The 16,502-nt window shown below is 36.5% G+C and overlaps 1 protein-coding gene and 1 non-coding gene across 3 annotated transcripts in view; one reads left to right on the top strand and one right to left on the bottom strand.

The window, feature by feature from the left end:
- Positions 1 to 1,162: 1,162 nt before the first annotated feature.
- Positions 1,163 to 16,502, bottom strand: part of PUX1 (plant UBX domain-containing protein 1) — a 114,639-nt gene continuing 99,299 nt past the window's right edge. For both annotated transcript variants that reach the window (XM_089800054.1, XM_089800052.1), the window contains one exon: positions 1,163 to 1,577. In XM_089800054.1, coding sequence (XP_089656180.1) covers positions 1,393 to 1,577 — 185 coding nt within the window. In that variant the 3' untranslated portion in view covers positions 1,163 to 1,392. The remainder of the gene's footprint in view (positions 1,578 to 16,502) is intronic.
- TRNAD-GUC (transfer RNA aspartic acid (anticodon GUC)) lies at positions 15,374 to 15,445 on the top strand. Its single transcript has one exon. It is a non-coding gene; the product is annotated as a tRNA-Asp (tRNA).

Below are 16,502 nucleotides of genomic sequence, written 5' to 3' on the forward strand. Positions count from 1 at the left end.
ACATCTCATTTACGTATCCCACAATCAAAAACAATCATTGTTCTAGCATGTAAAATAAAACAATCAAGGCATTCATCCGGTGCAATACATATGCAATTCATCTCTGTTCATCTGACCACCCAAGGGAGTTCCCAACAGCCTCATAGCAAGACATCTCCAAAAAGCGCATTATGTTGATTATTGTAATTAGATCAAATAATTTTACTTTGTATATTATAGATTTATTGACCTATATCAATAATATATTATCTGTAATCTATAAGCCATATAAATTTTAATTGAAGTAATATATTATAATATACTTAAATTTATTGATTAAAAACAAAGACTTGCATAATTAGAACTTCAGAAAAGGTATATGCATGAAAGTATGTACTGTACACACATCAATTAGAGCTCATAACACATGTAATACACAAATGTTTTCTTACATATTGTAGACTAAGGCAAGACTGATAGTTATATCCATATTTGCAAGTTGTAATCATAAATTCCTTTCTATTCTGACAAATTTATCAAGGTCGTCGCTTATATGCTTAACAAAGCAAGTGCTATTAAAGCACCAATGCCATTTCACTATATGTGACAATTAATACCTCACCAATGCTCCCTTTATTGCACAACATATATATAACTAGCATTAGCAGTCAGTTATTTTAACTTACAAAACTTCCCTCCAAAAGAAACGATTTTGGCATTGTCCATAGAGTTTGTGCTAGCAATTTGAAAATCCTACATAATTCCCTTATGGAATACTTAGCCACAAGCCCACAACCAATATATTGTAGATTAATTACATATGGCAATTCCAGGAAAAAGGGCCCCAACTGTTACAGAGCATATAATGCTGAATCACTATAAAAAACAATGTGGTAAACTTCCTACTTACGTCCACAATAATTTGGACTTGTGACTGACATACCACTCACCATGTGCAGAAAACATTTTGTGCACGGTTGCAGAGCAGCTGCTAAATTGACCAACTTGTCCAAGCAATGCCTATGTTCAATTCTCACATCACCCTTGTGGATGCTGAGCATAATGCAGCATCAATATCCCAAGTTCCCAACTAATAAAGAACTATTAAATTGATTTTGTCAATTTCTAATAGAGTATTTCATACAATTGGCAACCACGTCCACCTTGGTTTAAAAATATGAGATTAATATCAAGAAACTAATTATTTTATTTAAAAGTTTAAAACATGCCTTCTCATATAAGAAAAATAAATTCATGGCATGACAAATATTTGGAGTCCTTGTGCTGTATAACTTAAATATTTTGTTCTATCTAGAACTGTCTGGTCTATACATTATAATTATACAAGTCAAAAGAAATTTGTCAAATTTTTTTTTATTGCAAAATACTAATAGAATAAAGAGTTTCATTAAGCTACATTCTCAACCACTTTGGCTTTACAGCTTTTTTATCAGCAGGCTTGTTATCCAAAACTTGTGCTGGAGGCTCCACGGGCAGGGAAGGCTCAGCTGGTTTTTTTTCTTCCTTTTGTCCACTGAACAAATGCAGATCACACAAAGCTGCAATATCATCACGGAGAAATGGGCCCTTGTCCTCCTCTGCCAGTTGCATAATGAAAGCTTCATCAGTATTTCACAATTAATTAAATATTAGAGTTGGCAAACATGGAAAAGTGTTTGTTGATGTGTAATCATTTAAATTAATTAGACCATATAAGGAAATCACATCTAGAAGATTATCATACATAATAGTAGTTTCCTATGCAAGACACAATTCCTCTGTTTTATTCCCCAATTAAAGCAATACCCTTCTGCGACCATTAGGAGAAAAATAATAATAATAAATAGTTGAGTCTGTTGCAACCAACAATAGCTGTAAACAACTTGTCAATAGCAATGTATCCGACTTTTAATTAAAGTCTGCCAATTTCAAAGATGATTTGTTGCAATTTGACTTCTCCCAGTGAACAAAGCAAACTACTGAGCTCATGATTTATGTGATGATCTCACTGCATATAATACTAGCTGTGCTGATGATGTCATAGCTCGCAGACTCGGACACGAGCTTGGACTCGATAGCCAAAAAAATTGATTCTGACTCAAGACAGCACAAGCTTGGCAAGAGACTTTGCATAACATTGGCACAAAAACCCCCATAATTACTCCAAAAGATACAGAAGAAACTAATGAATTTAGAGAATATAAAAGTTTAATTTGACGATCAATCTGTCATTATTCAAACACTACATGTCATATGAACCTCAAACTCCAAAGATTTGAAATTTCATAGTTTCTAAGATAAGAAAAACAATACTCTGTAATTCAACAAAATTATATATAATAAATGTATTCCAGAAATGTTAATGTTTACCTATGATGATATGTCAGAATGAGAAAACAACCACATACTGGTGTAAATTTTTCATGAATTGAGCTAAAAGGTAAGTCGGTATCAAACGATGATCAATATTTTCTTCAAAAGTGTCTTTCTTTTCCGCCATTGCAACCAATTCTGATCATTTGATCAAATTTGAATACTTAAAATTCTCTTCTCAAATCGTAAAAGTGACCCAAAAAAGTTGTGATTTCACTATAAAAAATAGGGCTGTTTGTTTAAACATCAAACAAAGTAGTCAGAGAGCCTTCTACCAATGAATGATACAACCAAATAATCATAAGGAGCACGTCAACCAAGCCAAGAACTGCAGATATAACAAATTTTTTTATTCTCTCAACACAAGATCCACAAAAGCTGTGAACTAAGATAAGAAGAACCTTATTTGAATCCTTAAAACATTGCCCACCTTACTAAATTAGAGTATATCCTCCTCTACAAAGGTCTGGCATAACTGTCAATGTTAAAGGTCCACAAATATTTATAGTAGGTCAATGTGACTCGAGAGCAACAAGTAAGAAATGTTGAAGAGTCTGAGCAGTTAAAATAGAAAAGTAAAACAAAGACTAGACATAGAGATAACCAATCAAGTAGATCCTAGATCAAATAATTAAATAATAAAACATCAAGATGAATCTCTAGATCCTGAAGTGGCATCTCCAGTTGGCAAAAAAGCACAATAGTGTCTCCTGTGCATGGAGACATTTCTTCAAGTCTCATAATGATCACATCCTCCTTCCTGCAAAAGGAACCCCCTATAAAAAGCACACAACAGAAAAAAGTGTAGAGATGACATTGTGGGAGTATCAGATCCCAAGGATTTGAATTTTAACAAAGAAATGCAGGGTGTCCAGCACAAAGTAAACACCACTTACATTTCTGTTTTTAGAATAGATGATATTAGTTATTCTACTTTCTATTCAAAATGGTTTTAAAAAATGCATAGTTATTCTACTTTCTATTCAAAATGGTTTTAAAAAATGCATAGAAATGCATTTCTATGCAATAAAATGTCAGGTGCGCCCCACAGGATAATGATCTATAGTCTCACTTCTCTCCTCATTTTTTGGACTGCAATTACCCATATTTTGATCCATAGCTAAAGCTTAAAGAATATTTTTTTACAGTGCCTGGCCTTTTTAGCTTGTAAATTTTCATTGTTTAATAGTTTTAGCCTTTAGGTATGCTTATGAATAAATTTAACTTGCTAACCCTTAATACCAATGTGTGTGTCTTGACATTTGTTTTTATTTTATAAATATGATTGCATAGATTTCGAATTAGCCTTACATGGGAGCATGTCCCCGAGGTTTTGATCCATCGAAATATTTAGGATGGTCTGTGGATGGAGGATTAAGATAAAAAAATCTGCTTCCTGCCATTTCCTTCCCCTCTCTCTTGTAAAGTTAATAAGAAAATGTAGGATATTCTACAGAAAAATTAAATGTAACAAGCTTCGTGGCTCGCCTATGAATTTTTAATAGAGCAGTAATCATTATCAAAGGATTTTTCCTCCAAATGCATTAAAATCATCAAAAACACTTCAGATACTTAAGGCAATATTTAATTTATTATCAACATTACCATCCACAGCTACCCTAACACTTGGCCATGGTTCATTTTATTATTCAAATCCTGATTTATGTCACCAACTTTTCCATTCCAACCAAAAAATTGCTCTATTTATTTAACTTATGTTTCTTTTATTTTTGTATCTCAATATTCAGAAATTAGGTCGATATATTTTAAATAGCTGCCCCTCAGCCATGCCCCTACATTGTCAAAATTCAAAAATTACTTTTCCCATTCTAGAAGAGGCCCAGACTTGGGAAGAAAGAAGATAACACCAATTCTTAAGATAAGGAGGCTAGACATCAAATTCAACCATACAATGTCAACGGTCAGCTAACATATAGCACAAAGCATGATAATATTTAGAATTACAATGCATGCAAATTTAACAGTTTCTAAATTAGGTACCCAAATCTCAAGACCATATACAATGCTAGGTTCAATGTTTGCATTAGAGAGATGCACCTTCAAAGGAATATCCTAGAAATATATTTGAAAAAATCTAAGTTGCCCATTCAGATTTTGGTACGGATGCGGGTTCGAGATTCGAGTTCGAAATTCGTCCAAATATTTTTTGGGTTGGGTTTGGATTCGTTTTGGGTTTTTCCATGCCAAAACGTATTGTTTTTAAAAAAAATGTGTGAGTGTGTATGCAACAACAAATAAGTCCATACACCACTCTGCTAATAGTAAAGCAACATAGGAAAATACACCACCATATCTATGTTTCAATATTATAGGATATTAATTGCACCATTTAGCCATACATACAACATCATACACTTGCTCGATCGCATGCATGGGACATATTTCCACATCAAGGGATGGTTTGAGAATGAAAGAAATCATCAAAAGATAAGTGTAGTTATCTGATTTTTTTATTATTGGTTAGAGGATTTCTAACCAAGCTAGATTTTATGCCCTAGATTCAAAGCATATATCATAGTCTTTTTAAAGGAATTCCTCTATAATCGTCAATTTAGACTTCACCAATTGTCAATTTGGATTTCCTATATAAGCAAGTTTTCATTTTCACTCGCAAATGCATAAATGACATATAAACCATATTGTTGGCCTTTTTAGTGGTCACTTTTAGGGTTGGGAGGATCGAATAGACCAAATTAGGCAAAAAAAACTTTTAAAAAGTAAAAACAATTTGATTTGAGACGAAATTCAGCTCGGGTTCGGCTGCTGGGCAGCAAATTCTTCAAATTCGCTCCGAATTCTGCCCAGATTCCTCTGACAGAGTTTGCAGAAAATCTGTGGCTCTCTAGGAGAATTTGGGGAGAATCTGACAAGGACCAGACTTTGGACAGAATTGAATCAGACTTTGAGGGTTGCTGGAGAGAATTTGGTAACATCGGAAAAAATTAACACTCCAAAACAAAAATGGAGGCATTATGTTTACTAATTCATTATTACAGAGCAAAAATCAGGTTTGCCAAACTGAACCACTAGGCAGTTGGATTGCCACTGTAGAAAATGGAAACTTCGGGAGATAGAATCTAAAATTGAAGACCATAGTTTTAGTTTCATTAAGGTTAAATTATATTAGAGAAAGGTTTCAAAAGAAAGAAAGAGCAACCAATACTACACCACAATTCACACAGAGAAATAGATAGCAAGAAGTGGAACAGAAATCAAGATTTTATGTCTAATAAAATAGTCTTCAGCCTGGATGTTTTCTCCACAAAATTCTCCAAGTCAGGTATATAGAACCTAAAGAAAGCATGTAAAAGATGGTACCCATATTTTAATCCAATTGTGCTTCAAAAAATGTCAGAGGCAGTTCAAGATGCCTTCATTTGTCTTACAAAACCCAAAAAATAGTGCATAGAAAGAAGGACTTGAACCTTCAAAATAACAGAACCAAAACTTGCTTCCTTACAGCTTCGCCACGCCCCTTGATTGTTTTACTTTAATTAATTAATAAAGAAACAAGTATAAACATTCATTGTTTCACTCTCTATCAGAATATATAAAATATTATATAAATAAATTATCCCTTCCAACTCAAAGACGCAAAGTCTAATCATGCAAAAAACAATCAATTGATTGTCCAAATACTTTTGGACCTTTACATCATTATTTTTCATCAAAGAAAGCCTTAACCATAGGTGCTTGGTTTGATTTCTTTCCGTAAACAAGTAAACTATTGCATACAAAAATAGATAATAACCAAGCAAAATAGTAAACATAAAACATATCTAAGGATAAATTCTCGAGTCTTAATTAGCTGAAACTTTTGCATAGAAAGTACCTCCAGGGCTTAGAAACGATCATGAATGATATGATCAATAATTGTTTATAACTTGTCATTTGCAATACAACACAAAGGAGAGTAGTGTGTGAAGTGAAACCTCTCTACAAATCAAAAGGGGAAGAACCTTAAGATTAAACTAAACCTAAAACTAGCCCTAGACTGAAACTATAAACAAGATATACAAAGATACACACTCTAGAAGAATTCACTTAGTGCATCTGTATATGGAAACTAGGATACATACATTGGACTCTTAATAGCTGTACCTTGCAAATGAAATATCAAGGATAAAAAAAGAAAACACTCAAGGACCCTATCTGATGGTAAACAAGGAGGAATTTTGCTACACACCTTGCTATGTTTATCCAAGATGGACTAAATATCAACATTGTAGGGCCTCCCTTCCTTGGATGGATCTGTATCTGTAATTAAGAACTCTTCTACCCAAGCTACTTCTTCTCTATAAAAAGCCCTCTCCATCCTCTTACCTAACAAGCATGGGACAAACTTGTAAAATTTGAAGTAGAAGTCTCAAATTCTCAATGATTCAGTTCATCCCATGAAGAGGAAACATCGCCAACTACAATTGAAGAGCATTTATTACAACTCATCAACACAAATAATTTGTAAAAAGTCACACTTGTCGACCCTCTTTAAGACTCAAGACCAAATTTCATACCATGATGGTGCAACTCAAAGCAATTACCAACAAATTATGAATTTAAAATTGAAATCATCAAATTGCATGGCCAAGTTAACCTCCAATTCCTCAAGTAGTGAATAATGATGATGCCTTTTAGTGTCGTATCCCCCCAGATGCATTCTTCTTTGTCTCCTCATGTGTATGTTTAATATCTGGTGGTCCTAGGAGGATAACCACTCCCCTCATAAAGTGAAATCTGATCATTAGCAGGCTGAAAACCATATTCCCATTCAAGTTTTGAATCTCATCACCAAGTGCAACACTACAACTAGAAATTGGTGTCCCATCATCCAACTAAAAAAAACGGTAAATTGTCACATTTCATATCATCACCCATCCCAAGCAATGTGTTGTCAGCAATCATCACAAATCGATTCTTCCAATCATGTTTACACAACAACATGAACTGATACTAAAATCAGAACTTCCATACCTATTAGTAACTCAATAGATGTCCTAAATCACATGTACCTGTACCTCTCTATTATGAAGATGCTCAACAACATAATATGGATAAACAATCTGGGAAGAATTTTCTCAAAATCAGCTGCAAGCAATGATAAAAAGCGATTTTGTTTCAATATCATCATTAAATTCATCAATGCCATCTTTCATGTATGCATTGCGCTCAAAAATCAGAACATCGTCACAGTCAAAATGAAGTTTATCTTGTGTAGAATCTACATTGCACTAAATCAGACCACATGTGTCACCTTCAGAAATTAATGCCTTTACCCTCCTTAGTGCAGTTACCTATGTGAGTGAATCACTCCTCAACTCACTAGCATTGATGTCTTCAAAAACATACTTCTCCAAAGGTTGTACCAAACCTATATCCTAAGTCACAAGGTCCGAATTCAAATTCGAGTTCGTTGATCATAAAATTAGGATGAACTTCACAGCAAGGGTAAAAATTTGGGAAAATCCTGACATTAAATTAGACTTATATAAATTTATTTATTTTCAAAATATAACTAATATATCTACAAAATTGTCAAAATGGTTTGGCATTGCTAAATAATTAAACTAAATATCTCAATATTATTTTAGAATAAAATAATTTGATTACAAATAACAATATTATATCAAATATCATAAAATTCAGATGAAGTTCGGAAAGGGAAAAAATCGCTGAAATTCGAACTTCATGGATGAAATTCGGCGTATCGTGTGACTTAACTTGTATCTATCTGGACATCGTCACTGGAAATATCTAAAGTTTTAACTGTAACCCAAGGTTTCTGTTTAATCTTTCCCTTAATAGACAAACTTATCAACAGTAACTTTATATGTGTCCAATGAGCCTTTGTAAAACTTTGTCACATGGTCTTTATGCATTGAGACACTATATATATTGGAATTGATCTGCTCTGAGACTCGTTTCATTTTCATGTTTATCATTATTTCTTGCAACAGAAGAAAACTTTTTATTTTCTTGCAGTCTCTTTTTTAATATGGATTTTAACTGCTCTACATGCTCACACAAGTACTTTAAAATTTCGCAACTCTCTATAATTTTGAAAACTCTCACTTTGTCTTTGATAATTGTGCTTCAATTCTTCTTCTTGTTTCTCTTCAAAACTCTTTATCTTCTTACTAAACTCTTCTAGATGGCAAGATACACTGCTATGATACCACTGTAATATGTGGACCTATTTTTCCGTTATTTTTGTTTCTTTTGTGCTTGTTTTGCAATGGTTTTGAAATGATAAACAAAGTCAGGTAATAAAGTAACTTGAAGCAAATGAAAAACCCAAAAAATAGACAAAACTCAGAAATATATGAAGCTGACAATCCTAGATTTTATTTAAATACATTTTTTTCTACAAACTAGAGCAACCATTGAAATTTTAATAATCAGATCTTATATCAGCAAATAAATATCAGAACCACAGTCTATTGATTGCAAGCAAACTGTTTGATAAAATTACTGAGAGTAACAATCGGTCAAAAATTATCAGATTAAAGAGGGATCTTACAGTTAGATAGAGACACTTTGCAAACAAAAAGGAAGAACATTCCATCTGCACACTGAAACACAAATCAGAACTTAGTGCTCCAACCTTCATGACAACTGTCTGACAAAATTCTTGTGAGCTGAAAGGGTGAAATTTTTCTTAGAACCGGGGCAACATATTACATGTGCACTGTTTTTGTCGAGGCAGTCCACGTTTCATTCCTTCACCACCACAGGAATTTCTCAGTGTGATCCTTTTCAAATCTGTTTTGGCTGACAGGTTTGAGGGCAACAAGCTGTATAAAAAGAGCTAAGATTTCAGTTGGTGAGTAAACATGACACTTGTGGCCAGGTATATGTGATGTAAGTGCAAATCTGTTGAGACAGTTTGTTGGCTTAACTTTTTGTAGTTACTGTGTCCATGACTTGCAAAAACTGTGACTTAAGGCAATGTCTTATGATTTCTCTCCTCTCTCCGCAATAGGGGAGGTTTGCTTCTTACAACAGGTTGCTTCGACAAGAACTTAACTGAAATTACAAAAAGGGCAGTTCTCTTAATCAATTCCTCTTTTTTACAGGAATGATTTGCAAACAACTACAACATTCAAACTTGAGAAAAAGTGTCTATTACTATGATAATATCGATGGCTCAGGGGTTGACGTAAGAACACCAAAGACACCAATCTATTTTATATAGGTGGAGTAATTGCAAAAACCCAAACTTTCCTGCACTTATCCCGAATGAAGATTTAATAATCTGAACAAACAAAAAGGCACGAGGTCTCCGACTGAGTATTCATTAATTTTAACAAAAGTAATTATAATTGAAGCACAAAATCTTTCAGTTCTAAGTATTTGTAGCCACTATCAACTATAACAATTTGTTCTTCTATACCACCAAGTCTCAAAGCGCTCAAATTGAATGATACCTCCAAACGCAATATGCAACTCAAAGTCTGCAAGATTGACTTCAAATCTCTCTTGAACAAAGTATAAAACTCACAATCAATATTCAAAAAATGTCATCACATAACACCTTGAATCAACACAAAGTTTCAAAGCAAGTTGTCTCTTTTATTGAAAGCAATTTAATCAACATCTAAGCACAAAGTCTTAAGAGTGCATACACAAACTGGCAGAGTTTTCTTGTGTTGCCTAAGGATAAAAATTACAATGAGCATAGATTAGTAGTTAAGAGAGAAAAGTGGGAGAAACCCAACAAACATTGACCTATTCGCTAACTGTAGGTCATAACTAACTCGACCTGCAATTGGATTATCTGCAATTACTTTACAGGTAAAAGTCCCCTATAACTACAACATGTTTCCCAATTACATGTAAGTTGTCGATTACAAAATGCATGAAGAAAATGGACTCATTGTCTGACAAGACATGACTTCTACTAAATCATCATTTGTCAGTCTTCATGCTGCAACAGGGTGCTCCACGATTGATGTGTTCAAATTTGGTGAAAGCATCTCAAACTAAATTGTGAATCCGCATCCTTGAATGTTTTGTTTCATAATGGTTGTTACTAGGAGAGCATCGTTGTTTCTTTCCATCTTTGTCTTGAAAGCATTCTATGCTCTCATAATTTCAGCACATTTTCCCCTCCTTTAATTACCAAAAAAATCCATAACACAATCTTTCAAGCTAGATATTTGCAAATCTAGAAGAGTTATGCTTATAAGATATGATGGAAGGCGTTGAGAAACAAAAAGGTGGAAAAAGTAAATGAAATCAGCTTTTTGAATGGGAGGAAAGTTGAAAACGAGGTTTTTTCAGAGGATTGGAAGTGAATGGAATGTAAGTGTTTGCTACGGCAATGAGATGCACAAGCATATATATACAAATGGGAAGAAATTTTACTTACCATTGGGGTTTTTATATTCTCAGTACTAGTCATTTGGAAGGAGCTTGCTGCCTGCAAACGGGTTTCTTAAGTCCACTTGCAGAATGGAGACTTTAAATGTGCTTGGAAAACACTTGCAAGTGGACTTTTTAGTTTCAATTACAAGTACGGAATAAACATAACTCATTCTTCGCAAACAAGCTCACAGACGGGGTTTTTAATTCCGTTTGCAAGTGGGAAAAATATGCATTCATGAAGTTCTTTATTGAGGGGCAGATCTTTGCATTATGAATTGAAATTAAAAAAGAGGTCTTGAAAATTTGAAGAAAATCCCCCAAATCTTGATGATTTCAGATCTAGGAAAAGATCTCCAAATTGCAACTATGTGGGAAAATAATCTTGACCAAATCGTCACAAAAATGAATGGAATTCTCAATCCTCCATGAATCCTTGACAAATGGCCATGAATGAAAGAAGAAATGCTTGAGAATAGCACTCCAAAGACTGATTCAAACTTGCAAAACATTGTTTTTTCTTGGGAATGCAAGCCACAATGTAATGAATGTCAAAAATGGCACCTATTGGTAGAAGCACACTGTTTTTAGTGATGAAAACAAGCTGCAAATCATATGTATTAGTCTTGAATGGCCTTCTATACTGGAAACTAGGAATGCTTTTTAAATGAATAGCGACAGGTTTATGCCCTAGACAGGCTTTACAGAAGACGCTCCAAACTGAGAATGCTTGTGAATGAATAGCAACAGGTTTTCAACAAGAGTTTGCATGCCAAAACAGTGATTGCAAGCTTCATAATGTGACATGGAATTACTGTTATATTAAATGGGCTTTAACATCTTGAACACAACCATATAAATGCCAAGGAAGGCAGCAAAAGGCTTTTAATAGCCACATGCAAATCAAAAATGCCCCTTTGATAATGATGATGGACTTTTGTATGTCGCCACTTTTTCTCTTATATGGTCATCAATAGGGTTTTGCATCGATTTAGCATGTCAAAAATATGTTAAAAGTGCAGGGGAAGACTTTTATAATGTGTTTACAAGTCCTTTTGAACATATACAGGGATTTTAGAAAGCGCAATGAGAATATAAATCACCCCATACCTTTCTAAAGTCGATTATGGGCTTTATATGAGCCTTCGCAACTCATTTGAAAATTTGAAACACATGTAAATCCTTCAAAACTCATCGCCTTGCCTTTGGGCAAGCTTTCGGATTCAAAATGCAAATTCATTGTGTTAAAATGAAAATCTAGTTTAAACACTAAAGATGTGCTTTTGGAACACCACTACAAATAAAACATGCTTCCATTTAGCACAAATATAGCACTTGCAAATAAGGTTAAAAAGCCCACTAGACAAGTATAACTTTAATTAAAAACATTCTTTTGTTCTAAACATACGTTTCTCATGATTATTTACAAGCATTTCAACTTCAAAAATAAGGCATGTAATGAATCTTTAAAATCCCACCTGTGCAAAACAATTTCATTTAAGTTCACATATTCCCTTACGAATATGTAATGGAATCTTAATTAAATTTTGCAAGCAAATGACACCCAGGAGCACATGTAATGACTAACAAAAAGTCCATTTTGCATGACTTAAGAGAGAACTCGGTCGACATTTTATTCCCCATCACAAGATTTTAAACAAAAAAAGAAGACTTGCAATTAGACCTAAAAAAACCCCACCTGCAGGTTAATTCCTCGTTATTTCTTGATGTATAGCTTGTTTACCGCATAGATTAATTGATTAATGCATACAGACAAAGAACAAGAACAGCGACACTCCTTTTATTATTCGCATATGCCAAGAGATTACATACAGAGCATGAGATAAGATAAAATGATTTACAATGATCCTAGACAGGGTATAAATACTTCCCGCCAAACCTTCCCGAAGGGGTCCGTCGGCTACATAACAATCCTAATCTACCCGTCGGCTACAAAATACAAAATCTCTGACAGCATAACCAAGTCGGCTACAAAATGCAAAATCTACCGACGACATCATCCCCCCCAAAAAGAAAAGTTGTCTCCTGACGACTAACAAAATAGGAGACAACCCACATACAACAAAACAAAAAATACTAGAGAGCAAGTGGTGCCCCTGAAGAATGTTGTTGCTGACGCAACTCATAGACCTGATCTATCCTGATGCGCAAATCCTTCTGCATCTGTGTATTAACCTCTACGGCCTCCTTTAGAAGAAGTGCCGCATCCATAGCCTGTGTCTTTGCTAATTGCAACTCATGTTCAGCTGCTTCCTTATCCCGCAATAGTGCAGCCCGCTCAGCTGCCCACGTTGCCTATTGGCTGGCCAAGTCTGCATTTACCTTTTCCCTAGCTGCCTCCTCTGTTGCTAGAGACCACTCCGCTATGACCCTGTTCGCCTCCACACGCCTATGAGCATAGTAGACTTCCTTGTACAGTCCTACTATCTCGTGCACTAGCTTCTGCATAGAAGTATTGCACGGACCCAACTCCAGCTCGATAGCCCAATCTGCCAACATCTCCAGTGTCTCAACTGTTGGCCATCCTCTGTCCTCAAAACATGAACGGAACCGTTACGAACAAATCCCCCTAATATAAGCTTGAACCAAATGCCACTCTCTCTGCCAAGTCATAGCATGCAATGCCACATTGTGTCCCTTCTTTAGCGCAACCTTCATAGCCCTGAGGTAGTCCCGCACCTGTCCTTATCCAACCCATAATCCTCCTTCGCCACACACTCCATCGTCCATTTCTCATCACTATTTTTTGCCTTGTCTGCGGTGGCCATGCCTACATTCGATGCGGCCTCCTCTGCTCTCGGCGCATCCTCGGCCTGTGGCACTCCCACCTCCTGAGGCTCTGCTACTGTAGCTGATACCCCTAGATGCCTCAGGGACTGAACAGATGGACCAACCTCGGCAGGGATGAGTCGAAACTGCTGTCTGAGGAAAGCGCTCGCTCTATCCATCACCTTCGGCTGCTTTGACTATGCGGGCTCCAAGCTCTCCTCCTGCTGTGTTGGCTGGGCTGACTGGACTGGCTCGGTGTCTGCTAACAAGGAGGACAAAATAGTGACCACTGCATCATAATCAATCACATCCAACCGAACCTGGGGCTTAGGGTCTGGCGCTGGCAACTCCACCCCCTGTGAGACTGGCTCTGCTGGTGTAACTGGAACAACATCCGCCACGGCCATGGAGAAAGCAACACCTAGAGTGGTCGCCGGTGCAACAACATTTGTCATCAGTGGGACACCCTCAGCCACTGCCCGTGGGACATCTACTACTGTTGATGGGGTCATCACGACCGGTGCATAATGCTAACCAAAGGAGGAATGTGTGAAGTGGGGGCGGACAAGTGCGCTGAAGTTGACAGCTACGGCGGAGTGAAAAATGTGGGCTCACTATCTGCTGGTTTGCTGTCAACTTCCGCGAAAGTACTCTCTTCCTCATACTCAGCCCCGCTGCTCTCCGAAGTCTCCTCCCACCCGCTGTCGGTGTCCCCGTGAGCCTACAATCCCTAAAATACCTTCTTCTGCCCCGCTGCTGTCCCATCTGTGTCCAAATGTCTCCAATAAAATATCAGAGGCTCTCCCTATGCCAACTTTCCCCGAGGTGGTGCCTCAAAATCATCCATTGGTATCTGATTAACCGCTACCTCTAGAAACAAGCCAAATGCATGGTAAGGAATAAAGAATGTGTGGTGCTTCAGTGTCATGAACTCCTCCATCCTAACGACAGGAACTGTAGCCCAATCATACACCGTGCCGTTCATGATGCCATTCATGAATACAATCTGTGGCAATGCCATATCCGAAGCCCGAGTTGCCCCTGTCAGCTTGCTCTTGATGACATCCATAATGCACCTCCAGTGGCCCTCCTGAATAAGACCTCACCGAAGCCCTCTGCATTTGGACCCTTTTATCACTGACTCCATCTCCTCAAGCATAAGATCGCGGCCCACTAATCGTATCCAATGTTCTTTCCGTTCCTGAGAGAGCTTATGGTTCTTGATTTCCACCTTCTTACCTCTAGGGCCAAGGATGCCGAAAACCCTAGTGAAATCCCTAGGTTTAAAAGAAACCGTCATTCGATGCTTTTTGTACAAGAATGTGTTGGTTCTACTATTTCGATTATATGCTTCTATCATAGTTCGCAAAACTGATTCAAACAATCGGATGGAAAAAATTGGAAGCTGGATGGCCCAATGCACCTGTGCTCATATCAAAATCTGCTTAATTACCTCTGAGTCCGGAGTCTCCTGCCACCATTTCCGGCATTCGCTGCCATTGATAGTGGTGAGTATTCCCGCCTGTCACGCAGGTGACCCAGGTTCGATCTCCGGCAATGGCGCCAAATGTTTACCGCATAGATTAATTGATTAATGCATACAAACAAAGAACAAGAACAGCAACACTCCTTTTATTATTAGCATATGCCAAGAGATTACATACAGAGCATAAGATAAGATAAGATGATTTACAATGATCCCAGACGGGGTATAAATACTTCCCGCCGAACCTTCCCAAAGGAGTCCGTCAGCTACATAACAATCCTAATCTACCCGTTAGCTACAAAATACAAAATCTCCAACGGCATAACCAAGTTGGCTACAAAATTGCAAAATCTACCGACGAAAGTCGTCATAGTATAGTGGTGAGTATTCTCGCCTGTCACGCGGGTGACCCGGGTTCGATCCCCGGTAACGGCACCAAATAATTACCGCATAGATTAATTGATTAATGCATACAGACAAAAAACAAGAACAGCGACACTCTTTTTGTTATTCGCATATGCCAAGAGATTACATATAGAGCATAAGATAAGATGATTTACAATGATCCCAGACGGGGTATAAATACTTCCCGCCGAACCTTCCCGAAGGGGTCTGTTGACTACATTACAATCCTAATCTACCCGTCGGCTACAAAATACAAAATCTCGGACGGCATAACCAAGTCGGCTACAAAATGCAAAATCTACCAATGACATAGCTCTGATTTAGGCCTAAGATATTTGTGTTCAACAGTAGATTTGGCTTAACTTTATCAATCCTAACTTTGATAATAGACTTAAAATTCCAGACAAATTGATATAAGAATTGTTTTCCGACAAGAATAGAAAATAAGGCACCTTCTAAAGGAAACTATGAATTTCTATACAGCAATAAAAGAAGCAATAAGAATTAACAGCTACTTACATACAAATACGGCCAATAAATAAAGTGGTAGCAGCAAGAGAATACTAAATGTAAGGAATTGGCAGTGATAAAAATGAAAATGTATTCTTCTGAAACACACAAGAGAAAACATTGTCAGAACCATATGGGACCACAATAAAGAAACAAGGCTACAAATTGGATAAAGGCTCATGGGATTATATAAAGAATAGGAGATCCTTTCAGGATACACTTAAGTCTGATATCTTTGCTGGTGACTGCCATAGTGGCTTACAAAACTAATGGCAAATGACAATGGCACAACCTAGAAACTGATTTCTAATACACAAGAATAGAGTTGATGTAACAGATGATACAAAGGAAACCTCTCTCTCTCTCTCTCTCTCTCTCTCTCTCTCTCTCTCTCTCACACACACACACACACACACATACACAATTAGAATTACCCTAGGCAGTTTAAATAGATAATTTAAATTAATATTTATGCAACTATGGATGAAAATTAATTAATATACTAAATGTGAAAATGTCACACTATGTCAAGACCATGACACACTAGAGAAAACTTTGTCAAAATTAGATGTGGCCA

This window comes from Cupressus sempervirens, chromosome 9 (assembly GCF_028749045.1).
Source record: "Cupressus sempervirens isolate cs-2001-9-10 chromosome 9, ASM2874904v1, whole genome shotgun sequence".
Lineage (NCBI taxonomy): Eukaryota > Viridiplantae > Streptophyta > Pinopsida > Cupressales > Cupressaceae > Cupressus > Cupressus sempervirens.